Source organism: Megascapheus bottae, chromosome 9, assembly GCF_031878675.1.
Source record: "Megascapheus bottae isolate mThoBot1 chromosome 9, mThoBot2.hap1, whole genome shotgun sequence".
Lineage (NCBI taxonomy): Eukaryota > Metazoa > Chordata > Mammalia > Rodentia > Geomyidae > Megascapheus > Megascapheus bottae.
The window spans coordinates 40278735-40291197 of NC_143517.1; the positions used below are offsets into that span (position 1 = coordinate 40278735).

Consider the following 12463-nt stretch of genomic DNA (forward strand, 5'->3'; position numbering starts at 1 on the left):
AGTGGCAGACCTTCCGCCTTGAATGGAAGAGCTAAGGAGTTTAAGCCCAAAGAAAGAAAGAAAGAAAGAAAGAAAGAAAGAAAGAAAGAAAGAAAGAAAGAAAGAAAGAAAGAAAGAAAGAAAGAAAAAGGAAGGAAGGAAGGAAGGAAGGAAGGAAGGAAGGAAGGAAGGAAGGAAGGAAGGGGGGAAGTAGGGAAGTAGAGGGAGGGAAAGAGAGAGAAAAAGAGAGAGAGAGAGGAAGGAAGGGCAAGTGCGAGAGAGGGGCAGACCTTACTCAAAATTTCCCTGTGGTTTAGGGATTCAGAGGCTGTAATCTCCCTAGTGGCCAGGAGGTGGAAAAACAGCAGCTCACAGGTGGCAACCAGGAAACAGAGAAAGCATGTCTGTAGGTCTGGTTTCCTCTTTGCTCCGGGGTTATTCCATCCAGGGCTGCATCCTATGGAATGGCCCCTCACACATTCAGCGAGGAATCCCTCCTTAGTTAACCCTGTCGGGAGGCCTCCTCACAGACACACCAGAGGTATGCTTTACCAATCTCTTAGGCGCTGAATCCAAATGCTCAACCAAGATGAAGCATCATGGAAGGTAAATTTTATGTTACAGGTATTTTTTTCCACAACTGAAAAAGAAAAAGTAGGAACTGGGCATCAGTGGCTTATGCCTATAACCCTAGCTACTCAGGGGACTGAGATTTGAGGATCATGGTTCAATGTTAGTCTTGTCAGAGAAGTCCTTATCTCCAGTTAACTACAAAAAAGAAAAAAAAAAGTCAGAAGCTTGAGCTGTACCTCAAGTGGTAGAGTGCTAGCCTTGAGGGAAAAAAAAAAAAGCTCAGGGACGACCTTAGTTCAAGCTCCAAGACTGGCACCATTTTTTCTTTTTTTAAGAAGGAAGAATGTTATTTGTCATGATCAAATTGTCACCTCAAAAACACTTGTAGTGTGAGAGGTAATGCAACTACTATCTGGCGAATGTAACTGTAACCCCTCTATATATTACAATAAAAACAAACAAAAAAAAACCCCACAAAAACAAAATGTCTGTAGCCAGATGCCAATGCCTCACGCCTGTAATCCTACCTACTTCAGGGGCTGTGATCTGAGGATCTCGGTTCAAAGCCAACCTGGGCATGAAAAGTCTGTAAGACTCTTATCTCCAATTAACCACCAGAAAACCAAAAGTGACACTGTGGCTCAAGTGGTAGAATGATAGCCTTGAAGCTGAAGAGGTCAGGGATAGTACCCAGGCCCAGAGTTCAAGCCCCACAACTGACTAAAAGGAAAAAAAAATCATCTGTAGCAAACTATGATTTATAGAAATTTCTTTTTTTTGCCAGTCCTGAAGCTTGAACTCAGGGTCTGAGCACTGTCCTTGGGCTCTTTCCTCAAGGCTAGCATTCTGCCACTTGAGCCACAGCACCATTTCTGGCTTTTTCTATGTATGTGGTACCGAGGAATTGAACCTGGGTCATTGTGCATACTAGGCAAGCACTCTACCACTAGGCCAAACTCCTGGCCCGATTTATAGAAATTTCATGTGTCTGGTTAATTATTTCAAACTATGTATTTACCTTCTTTTTCTCCATTCTTCTCAGAGTTGGATGTTGGACATCAAAAGTGAAGAAAATACAATGCATTCTCACCACAGAGGAATGCATCCAAATTTAGAAGATCATTTGCCGCCAATTCGTGGCTCAAACAGCTGTGTTCATGTCAGCAAGGTAGGCCTTTGTGATGTGGTTTGGGGCTGGTTAGGGAAGACTTTAAGGGGATATCTCAGTCTAATCACAGTAATCAGTGTGACCAATGCAAATGACCAATACTGTTCAGAAGTATCAAAGACCAAAGACTCTAAGAGATCGAGATGTTTCCAACTAGCTGTGGCTTATCTCCTTGAGATGGAAATGAAGTAGCACTGGCCTTTGAAGGCTGGGTGTCAGTATTTCCCCCCTTTTTCCTTTTGCCATCCAATCTCTTCTATTCTGACCAGCTTTGATGAATACGTAAGGTTCCTGTCAGTGTGGATGAGACTTTTAGGAAACAATTACTTTATCTGGTTGAGATACAGGAGATATGTCTCAATTTCAGTACCTTCAGATTAAAAATGGTAAACAGATACTTCTAAGCCCTTATAAGTGTCATTCTTCTGTTTAGTGCAGGCTTTGTTTTTTTTTTTTAATTTCCTTTCCCACTTTCCGATCTGTCTATCTTTCTAGATTTCCCCGTTTTTATTTTGAACTGGGATTTGAACTCAGAACCTCGTTTGCTAGGCTGTTTGATACTGCTGAGTCATTCCTCCAGCCCCAATCTGTGCTTTTGTGTGTGTGTGTGTGTGTGTGTGTGTGTGTGTGTGTGTGTGTGTGTGTGTGTGTGTGCTAATCCTGGGGCTAAGCTCAGGGCCTGAGCATCGTCCTTTCTCAAGGCTAGAGCTCTACCACTTGAGCCACAGCTCCACTTTCAGTTTTTCCGTATATGTTAGCAAGGAATTGAGCCCAGATCTTTGTGCATGCTAGGCAAGCACTCTACCCCTAGGCCAAACTCCCAGCCCTGTGCTGGTTGTCTTTGAGATAGGACCTTGCTTCCTGCCTAAGTGTGCTGTATTCAATTCATTCATATTTTTTAATTGATTGCTATGGGTAAGTCTATGCCTTAAAAATTATAACAATGAATGCTACTCCAAGAAAGATCATCCACTGGCACAACAGCGTCATTGGCATGTCATTAGGGGTGTGTGTGTGTGTGTGTGTGTGTGCACATGAGGCAATGTCTTGGGGCCTGGGCTCTATTCAAGGCTAGTGTTCTACCACTTGAGCCACAGCTCTATTTCCAGCTTTTTAGAGGTAGTTATTAGTGGAGATAAGTGTCTCACAGGCTTTCCTGTCCAGGCTGGCTTCTACCCATGATCATCAGCTCTCAGCCTTCTGAGTAGATAGGATTATAGGCATGGCCCATTCATGCCCAGCATAGTAGATGTTTTAAGTGAGAACAGAGACTCTAAAAAAAGCAGGTGGACACTACCAGATTTCTGTCCTCATATGAGTTAAAGCTGGTCTGTTTGGAGATAGGGCTGTTTTCTCCCTCTCCAAATTTCATCAGAAGTCAGATAACTTAGTTTTCTATCTGGTGATGGGTATCTTTGAACGAGTGGCTCCATTTTGGTTTGGTCTGTTGGGGCCTAGTACACAAGGTCATTTGAAATGAATGGCCTCCTGTCATTCTCGTTAGCATACTTGAAAAACTTCTGAAGAGTTCCTAAGGGGCTAGTAAGGATAGGACATTTTAACTATATGAATATTGGGGAAGATATGCAAATGACCAATACTTTTCAGAAGTATCAGAATGCTCTAATACCAAAGATGAAAGAGTGTATTCCACACTGATAATCTGCTGTGGATTAGGACAATAATCAGGGCACTGTGGTATATATATGGAAAGAGTTCATATCCCAGTTTTCAAGGTCAAGAATGTCTTGTTCTTATATACCTATAGACAGGTGCTGTTTGGCTCATGTCTGTAATCCTAACTTCTCTGGAGACTTATATCCTGAGAATCAGTGTCTGAAGCCAGCCCAGTTTAACCACCAAAAAAGCTGGAGGTGGAGCGTAGCTCAAGTGTTAGAACACTAGCCTTAATCACAAAAGCACAGAGTCAATGTCCAGGCCCTGATTTCAAGTTCTAGGACCAGAAATAATAACATCTTGACTCTGTTAAATCTTGAACCCCCAAGGATATACCTTTTTAGGGTTTTGTGTGACACGGTAGGATGTATGCCGAATGTACCATGCTGACTAAGAGAATGATTTGTTGTTTCAAGGAAAGCACATTGGTTTATGTGTATTGATCAGTGTATTCTGTGTACCTAGTCCATATCTTGAGATTGAAAATTTTTAAAAATTTTAATTAATTTTATTACAATATTTCTTTATTAGTTAAATTGGCAAACACAAATTACATATTTAACTTATATGGACATGATGGCTATATACACATGCAGTCTAAGATAATTGCCAAAACCAAACCAATTCATATTCTTCTTTTACTCCCTCAGAGAGAATATTCTTTGTCATGATTAGACATTGGAATGCCACATTTAAATATTCTCGATATTTTATTAGTACCTTTTAAAACTATGTTGTACCACATGTATAGTTTACTGGGGCTACTATAACAAAGGAAACACAAACTGGTAGGATTAAAAAGAAAGAGCTAGGCCCCGGTGGCTAAGGCCTGTAATCCTAGCTACTCAGGAGGCTGAGATCTGAGGATCACAGTTCAAAGTCTGTGAGAATCTTATCTCCAATTAGCCACCAGAAAACCGGAAATGGTGCTATGGCTCAAGGGGTAGAACAGTAGCTTTGAGCTGAATATCAGCTCAGAGACAGCGCCCAGGCCCAGAGTTCAAGCACCATGACAGATGAGAGAGACAGAGGGCGGGGAGGGAGGGAAGGAGGGAGGGAGGGAGGGGGGAAGGGAGGGAGGGAGGGAGAGAGAGAGAGAGAGAGAGAGAGAGAGAGAGAGAGAGAGAGGCTTTTTTTCCTGAGCTGGAGGCCACATATAGTGATTTCAAGGGGTTGGCAGGGTGATGATCCCTTTGGAACCTGAGTGGAGGATCCCTTCTTGTTCTTCCATTTCTGGAAGTGCCAAGCATCCCTTAGCTTGTGTCAGTCTTAACTCAAGCCTCTATCCATGTCTTCCCAAGTGCCAGGCTCTTCTGTCCTATTTATAATAATGTCAGCCATACTAGACAAAGGCCCATTCTAATGACCCTATCTTACCTCACTTACATCTACACAGATTCTATTTACAAATGGGGTCTCATTCATGGATATCAGGTATTAAGAATCCCCTCTATCTTTTTAGAAGACACAACTCAACCCATACCATTGAGAACATTGTCTTCCTAAGCATGAAATAGAGTGCAGGCATGGAAGGCTACCTAGGAAACTGTAAGGAGTGCATAGGACTCCTGTGTACCTTCTAGCAGTTAGTTGAGTTAGTTACATCACTATTACAGAATGCCTGACATAAACAATGGAAAGAAGAAATGACTGATCTTGGCTCACAGTTCATGGCCAGTGGCATGAGGCAGCACATCACTAACGTGAGCATCACATGGCAGAGGACGTTCACTTCATGGCAGAGAAAGACAGGAAGGGACCTTCCCTCCCCCCCACCTACTTCCTTTAGGGAGGTCCCACCTCCTAAAGTTTCCAAAACCTTCTAAAATAGGGCCACCAGTTGGGGACCAAACTTTCAAAACAAGCCTTGACAGTACCCAGATCTTGGGTTCAAGCCTCAGGACTGCACCAAAACCAAACAAACAAAATGTGTAAACCAGGAGATTCAAACCATAACACTGGTATTGCTGAGTCTTCTGTTAGCAAACTTGAATGGCAGTAAAGACATTTCAATGATTTAAAAACAATCAGTGCCTACTTCATTTTATCCTAAATTCTGCTCCATTCCCTTTCATTAGACTGTATAGATGGGCAATTTTTAGGTAGTATTCCTTAGTGCATGTCTAGCATGACAAGGTACTACTTGCTCTGGGAGATTATTTATGAGCAATAATGACTTCTTTTTTATTTTATTTTTCTGATTTTTTTTTTTGCCAGTTCTGGGCCTTGACCTCAGGGTAAGCACTGTCCTTGGGCTTTCTCAAGGCTCTACTACTTGAGCCACAGCACCACTTCCTGCTTTTATTCTGTGTATGTGGTACCAAGGAATCGACTCCGGGTCTTCATGCATGCTAGGCAAGCACTCTACCACTAGGCCAAACTCCCAGCCCACAATAATGACTTCTTTGTGCATTTTTCAGATTCCCTTCTGGGATAGAACCTGTTCCTCTACCCCTTCACCATCAGGAGCTGTGGGACCTAGAATGGACCACTTTACACCAAACTTGTACTTGGTCAGAAATAGACATGTGACCCAAGCTAATCATTCAGATACCTTCCCTGGGATTTCTCTAACTGGAGGTGAAGAGAAAAATCACTGTCTTTTCCACTCTGATGTGGAGGTCAGTGAGGTTATAATGCAGGCTTCCAGGGCCATGTCTCTTCCCATAAGAGAAAGCAAGTAGCAATAAAGGAAGATGCAGCCTGCAGGAAAAGAGCAGAGAGCAGGGGAAAGAGGGAGTTTGGCAGTTTACCACCTCAAGGGTCTGTTTAGAGCAGGCAGTGCCTCTGCTTGTTTATCTGCTGGTGATTTCTTTTTAAATGGAATTAGTCCAAGATGGATATCTGTCATTGCAAACAAAACAGCCATGACTAATTCAGCAGAGTAGTTAGTCTTGCTTATCTAATGCCTGGAGCTTAAAAAAAAAAAAAGCAAACTTGAAGCTGGTGCCAGTGGCTGACACCTGTAATCCTAACCAGCCCTGGTAGAAATGTCTTTGAGACTTCATCTCCAGTTAATCAGCAAGCTAGGAGCTGGTGGTTCACACAGAGGCTGAGAGTTGAGGATTGTTGTTCCAGCCCCAGCAAGAAAATCCAAGAGACTCTTCTCACGAATTAGCTTCCAAAAAGCCAGAAGTGGGAGCTGTGGCTCAGGTAGCAGAGTACCATTCTTGAGTGAAAAAGCTTAGTGACAGTACCCAGGCCCAGAGTTCAAGCCCTAATACTCACACACACACATACACACACACACACACACACACACACACACACACACACACACACACACACACACAGGCTAAATTAATTTACTATTCTCATTTAAAAAATCATGAATAGGTCGGGAGTTTGGCCTAGTGGTAGAGTGCTTGCCTAGCATGCACGAAGACCCGGGTTCGATTCCTTGGTACCACATACATAGAAAAAAGCCAGACATGGTGCTGAAGCTCAAGTGGTAGAGCTCTAGCCTTGAGAAAGTCCAAGGACAGTGCTCAGGCCCTGAGCTCAATCCCAGGACTGGCAAAAAAACAAAAAACAAAAAACAAAAAAAAATCATGAATAATCACTCTATGAGTTTCCAAATTTTAGATAAAATTTATAAGCCTATAGACGGTCTCCTGTCCTTTTACCTGCTGGATATTATTTTATAGTTCTGAAAGTTGTTATAACCTGAAAGGCATCTATTTTCTGAACAATTGGCATTTTATATCTTTTTTTTAAAGTTTCTTTCCTTTTATTTTTAAATTTTTAAATTTTTATTGTAATTAATAGAAGAGTTATATTATATTCACCAGAAAGAAGGTGCATTACTTCACAAACATTGATACCCCTTCTCATGTTTTTGTCCCCATTTCCCTCCCCCATCCCTCCCCAGCATTTTATATTTTAATCTAATAGTTTACATTGCATTTACAATAAAAACCTTCTAATATAAGATTAAATATATCTCACAAGATATGATTTTATTCTTTCAGGGAAAACATTCTAAAAGTAGACCAGCTAAAAAGAAAGTTCCAAGGGATTATTCAGAATGGGATAAGTATGTTTTATATTTCTTTATACCAACTTTGTCATTGAAAATTTCTGCACCATTAAATACTATGATAACTTTTAGTGTAAATATTATGAACCTGAACATATGAAAATAAGGACAAAATTGCTTTTAGTAAAATACAAAAAGTGGGCTGGGAGTTTGGCTTAGTGGTAGAGTACTTGCCTGCTTGGTACCACGTATATAGAAAAATCTGGAAGTGGTGCTGTGGCTCAAGTCGTAGAGCTCTAGCCTTGGGAAAGCCTAAACACAGTACTCAGGTTGTGAGTTCAAGCTCGATGACCAGCAAAAAAAAAAAGAAAGAAAGAAAAGAAAAGAATAGCACTAGCTTTTTTTTGTAAAACAGAATATTATAAAAATGACCACATTTATATTTTATAAAAATAGCTAGTATTATATTTGTCCAAAGTAAAAACTTCAAACATTTTAAATCAAGAGAAATTAGTCACAATTTTAATGACATGGTTTGGAGCCAGTTAAAACTCAGTAATATTTAAATCCTCAGTTAATTACATGTTTTCTTAAGAAAGAATGCAAATGACATAGAAAACACACTTATGAGGCATGTATTGAGAATATATTCAAAGGTACAATAAAGGCTGAATATCTGTAACTTTCTGAAAATCAGAAATCTGAAATGCTCAAAGTTCTGAAATGGTTTCATAATTTCATCACCATCAGATTTCATACTATCAAACTTTATTTCATGCACATGATTATTTAAACTATTGTATTAAATTGTGTTTAGGTTGTATTGTATCAGTTGTGTATAAGGTGCATATTAAACATAAATAAATTATGTGTTTTAACTTGGGCTCCATTCCTAAGGTATATGCAAATATTCCAAAAATCTGAAATCCCAAACACTCCTGAATTAAGAATTTTGGATTGGGGGCTGGGAACGTGGCCTAGTGGTAGAGTGCTTGCCTAGCATGTACAAAGCCCTGGGTTTGATTCTTTGGTATCACATACACAAAAAATGCTGGAAGTGGTGCTGTAGCTCAAGTGGCAGAACACTATCCTTGATCAGAAAGTGCACAAGTACAGTACTCAATCCCTGAGTTCAAACCCCACAACTGGCACACACAAAAAAAAAGAATTTAGATTAAGTGACACTGGACCTGTGGTCTGGTACAATGGCTTAGGCCTGTAATCTCAGATACTTGGCAGGAAGAAATAGCAGAATAGTAGTCTGAGCCAGCTTGAGTTTAAAAAAAAAAAAACTTTAAAGAACAATCCAGGCATGGTACATGTCTCTAATCACTGTAATTATAGCTAGGCAAGAGTTATAGGTTAGAAATACATGGTCTGAGAATGATCTAGGCCAAAAATATGAGACCCTATCTAAAAAAAATAACCAAATCTAGCCATGTTTATAATACTAGTTACTTAGGAAACTTGAGACTCAGAGGATCTTGGCTTAAAGCTGGCCCAGACCCCCCAAAAAAACTCCATGATGCTATATCTCCAATTAACCAAGGAAATGTCAGGGTGGAAGTATGAATCAAAGTAATAGAGCTCTAGCTAGGAAAGCTGAGTTAACGTGTGAAGCCCTGAATCCAATCCCAGTACTGTGTCACACACACACACACACACACACACACACACACACAGAAGAGTAAGATGTACAACCTGTAATACAAATGTAAGAGTAGCAAATTGTATTTCTTTGCTTGCACTAAATGTATTTTCGATTTTGTTTTTCTTCCACTTAAGATTTGATGTGGAAAAGGAATGCTCAAAAATTGACGAGGATTCCAAAGAAAAGACTACAGTGGACAACAAGGCTCATTTGTCTAAACTTGAGACAAGAATAGATACATCAGGTGAGAGGGGAAAATAAGAATATCATAGTTAATAGCCTTTAAAACTTATAAGTATACTAAAACTTTCCAACCTAGGAAACATTAGCAAATGTGAGATTTCCATTATAAGTTTGTAGATTTTTTTCCCAAAGTTCACTTCTAACAAATTCATTTATATATATATATATATTTTTTTTTTCTGGTACTAGTCCTGGAAATTAAACTCAGGCCTATGCACTGTTCTTGAATTTTTGTGCTCAAGCCTAGTGCTCTACTACTTGAGCACTTCTCCACTTCCAGCTTTTTGTGCCTTATGGGAGATAAGAATCTCACAGACATTCCTGCCTGGATTGACTTTGAATAATAATCGTTAGATCTCAGTTCCCTGAGTAGCTAGAATTTCAGGCATGAGCCACCATCACCCAACTACATTTGTCTTTAACTATTTAATTCTATATGAACAATAGTTGCAATAACCAAGTATGTGAGACTCAGAATATAAACCTGTTATTCTTGCTGTAATTTCTTTTTTCCAAATTTCCTACAAATTCCTCATTTTATTTTTGCCTCACAACAACAAGATGGCAGTAAAACCAATCAAAAATTGAATTCTTGGGGCCGGGAGTTTGGCTTAGTGGTAGAGTGCTTGCCTAACATGCACGAAGACCCGGGTTCAAATCCTCGGTACCACATACACAGAAAAAAGCTGGAAATGGTACTATGGTTCAAGTGATAGAGCTCTAGCCTTGAGAAAAAGTTTAAGGACGGTGCTCAGGTCCTGAATTCAAACCCCACAACTGGCAAAAAAAAAAAAAAAATGAACTCTTAAAGGTTGTGAATGATAAAGAAAATAAAAGACCCTGAGTTTAGGAAATCTTTCTTTTCTTTTTCTTTTTTGCCAGTCCTGGGGCTTGAACTCAGGGCCTGAGCACTATCCTTAGTCTTTCTCAAGGATAGTGCTCTACTGTTTGAGCCACAGCACTACTTCCAGTTTTTTTCTATGTATGTGGTACCAAAGAATCCACCCTGGGTCTTTGTGCATGCTAGGCAAGCACTCTACTACTAGGCTATGCTCCCGGGCTAAAACCTTTGATTTATTTGGTTTAGTTTCTTTTCTACTTAATTTTCAATATACAGAAGTGTATGAGGGAATGGGCCTCAGGGGTACATGACTGCCTGGTGTGAAAAACCCTGTGTTTTGATTTTTAGAAACTGAGAAAAAAAACAGAAAAAACAGTTTTCTTGGATACAAACCTTTCATATGTATCTAGCTATCTAGGTATGTTTTCCTATAAATCAGACATTTATTTTTAGGTCTAACTGAGAAGGAAAGGGAGGCCCTAGCTACTCGAGAAAGAGAAAAAGGAAATGAGGCTTTCAACTCCAAAGATTATGAAGAGGCGGTGATGTATTATACTAGGTGAGTAAGCTTCTGTTGTTCAAACTTTTTATTTAAATAAAGCAATAATGGACTTGTTGCTAGAATCATATAAATAAGTTCAATAGTCTATCAGACCTACCAAGGTGTGCTTGTGATTTATCATAAACTCATTGGTGCTTTTTTTGGGGTGTCAGTACTAGTGTTTCAACTCACGTCCTCATGCTATTGTTTGGCTTGTTCACTCAAGGCTGGCACTCTACCATTTGAATCGTAATATCCACTCTTGGCCTTTTTGGTGGTTAATTGGAGACAAGACTCTCATTTGAAGTTTTCTTCCCGGGCTGACTTTGAACTCAGATCTCAGCCTTGTGAGTAGCTAGGATTACAGGCATGAGCCACCAGTACCTGGTTCCACTTCTGGTTTTAAATTTTTATTTATGTTTCATTTCTTTCCATTTTATTTGTCTTTTTCTGTTAATGTAAGCGATGGAACCCAGGTCTTCTCTTGTTAGGCTATATCCCTAACATTGCCTCGATTTAAAACAAACAAAAAACTACTCTTCTCAGACTTCTAAGTTCCTACTCTACTTGTATTTGACAGAGTCTAAACTTGCATTTTACAGAAAAAAACTGAAATCATCTGAAAGGAACTTGACAAAACTCACATAGCATAAGGATTAAGAACTTGAGTTCTGGGTCCTGGAGTTGAGTGCTTGCCTAGCATGCACGAAGTCCCGGGTTCAACTCCTCGGTACCACATACATAGCAAAAAACTGGAAGTGGTACTGAGGCTCAAGTGGTAGAGCTCTAGCCTTGAGAAAGTCCACGGACAGAGCTCAGGCCCTGAGCTCAAGTCCAAAACTGGCAAAACAAACAAACAAAAAAAGGAACTTGAGTTCTGCAGTGAGATTGCTGGCCCTAATTCATTTTGATAAGTAGACATCTCTCCTCTCCCCAGCACCTTTTCACCACTTCCAGCCTCTATTTAATTCTAACTCATCCTTTAGAACTTATCCTTTCTTCTTTGTAGAAGTCTTCCTGTTTTGACACCTCCCCACTATGGTTTACAGGCTCTTTCTTACCCAGCCTTATCAATCCTCTATAGCATTTCTCAAAGCACAGTTTCTATAATTCCATAAGAACTGACATGTCAGCATTGTCTACTTGCATAGGTGCTTGTTTTGCTTTGTTTTTGCATAGCTATGTATTCAATATCCAGGAAAAGGCCTGGTTCATAGCAAATGTTCAATAAATGTTAATAGGAACTTTTGAAGTTTTTGCAGCCTGTGAAAATAGAAATCTGACCTTATAGACTCACTAGTGCCATCTTAGAATTAAACTCAGTAATCTCTTCCTTCTACATTTGTAAGGAAGATTTTTCTTTTCTAGTGTTGTGTCTGTAAGTTGTCTATAGCTAAGAACTTGTGGCTCATGCCTGTAATCATAACCACTTGGGGGGCTGGGAATGAGGGGATCAAGATTCACCCATATGGCCAGGAGTTTGGCCTAGTGGTAGAGTGCTTGCCTACCATGCATGAAGACCTGGGTTCAATTCCTTGGTACCACATACATAGAAAAGCAGGAAGTGATGCTGTGGCTCAGATAGAGCACTACCCTTGAGAAAGCCCAAGGATAGTGCTCAGGCCCAGAGTTCAGTTCCCAGGACTGGCAAAAAAAAAAAAAAAGATTCACCCATAGCCTGGGCAGAAAAGTTTTTAAGACCTTCATTTCAACTCATAATGGGACTAGTGATTTATACCTGTTATCCCAAATTGAGATAGGGAAGATGACAGATCCAGGACAACCTGGGCAGAAAAGTCCATGAGATTCCC

General features: G+C 40.1%; 1 protein-coding gene across 3 annotated transcripts in view; it reads left to right on the forward strand.

Annotated features, from left to right (window-relative positions):
- Spag1 (sperm associated antigen 1) overlaps positions 1–12463 on the forward strand; it is a 59355-nt gene that overhangs the window by 6959 nt on the left and 39933 nt on the right. For 2 of the 3 annotated variants that reach the window (XM_090339143.1, XM_090339144.1), the window contains exons 4-7: positions 1595–1720; positions 7369–7433; positions 9162–9271; positions 10565–10670. In XM_090339143.1, coding sequence (XP_090195269.1) covers positions 1595–1720; positions 7369–7433; positions 9162–9271; positions 10565–10670 — 407 coding nt within the window. Of the gene's footprint in view, positions 1–1594; positions 1721–5043; positions 5101–7368; positions 7434–9161; positions 9272–10564; positions 10671–12463 lie in introns of those variants that run through there. The other variant, XM_090339145.1, reaches the window with a different exon arrangement.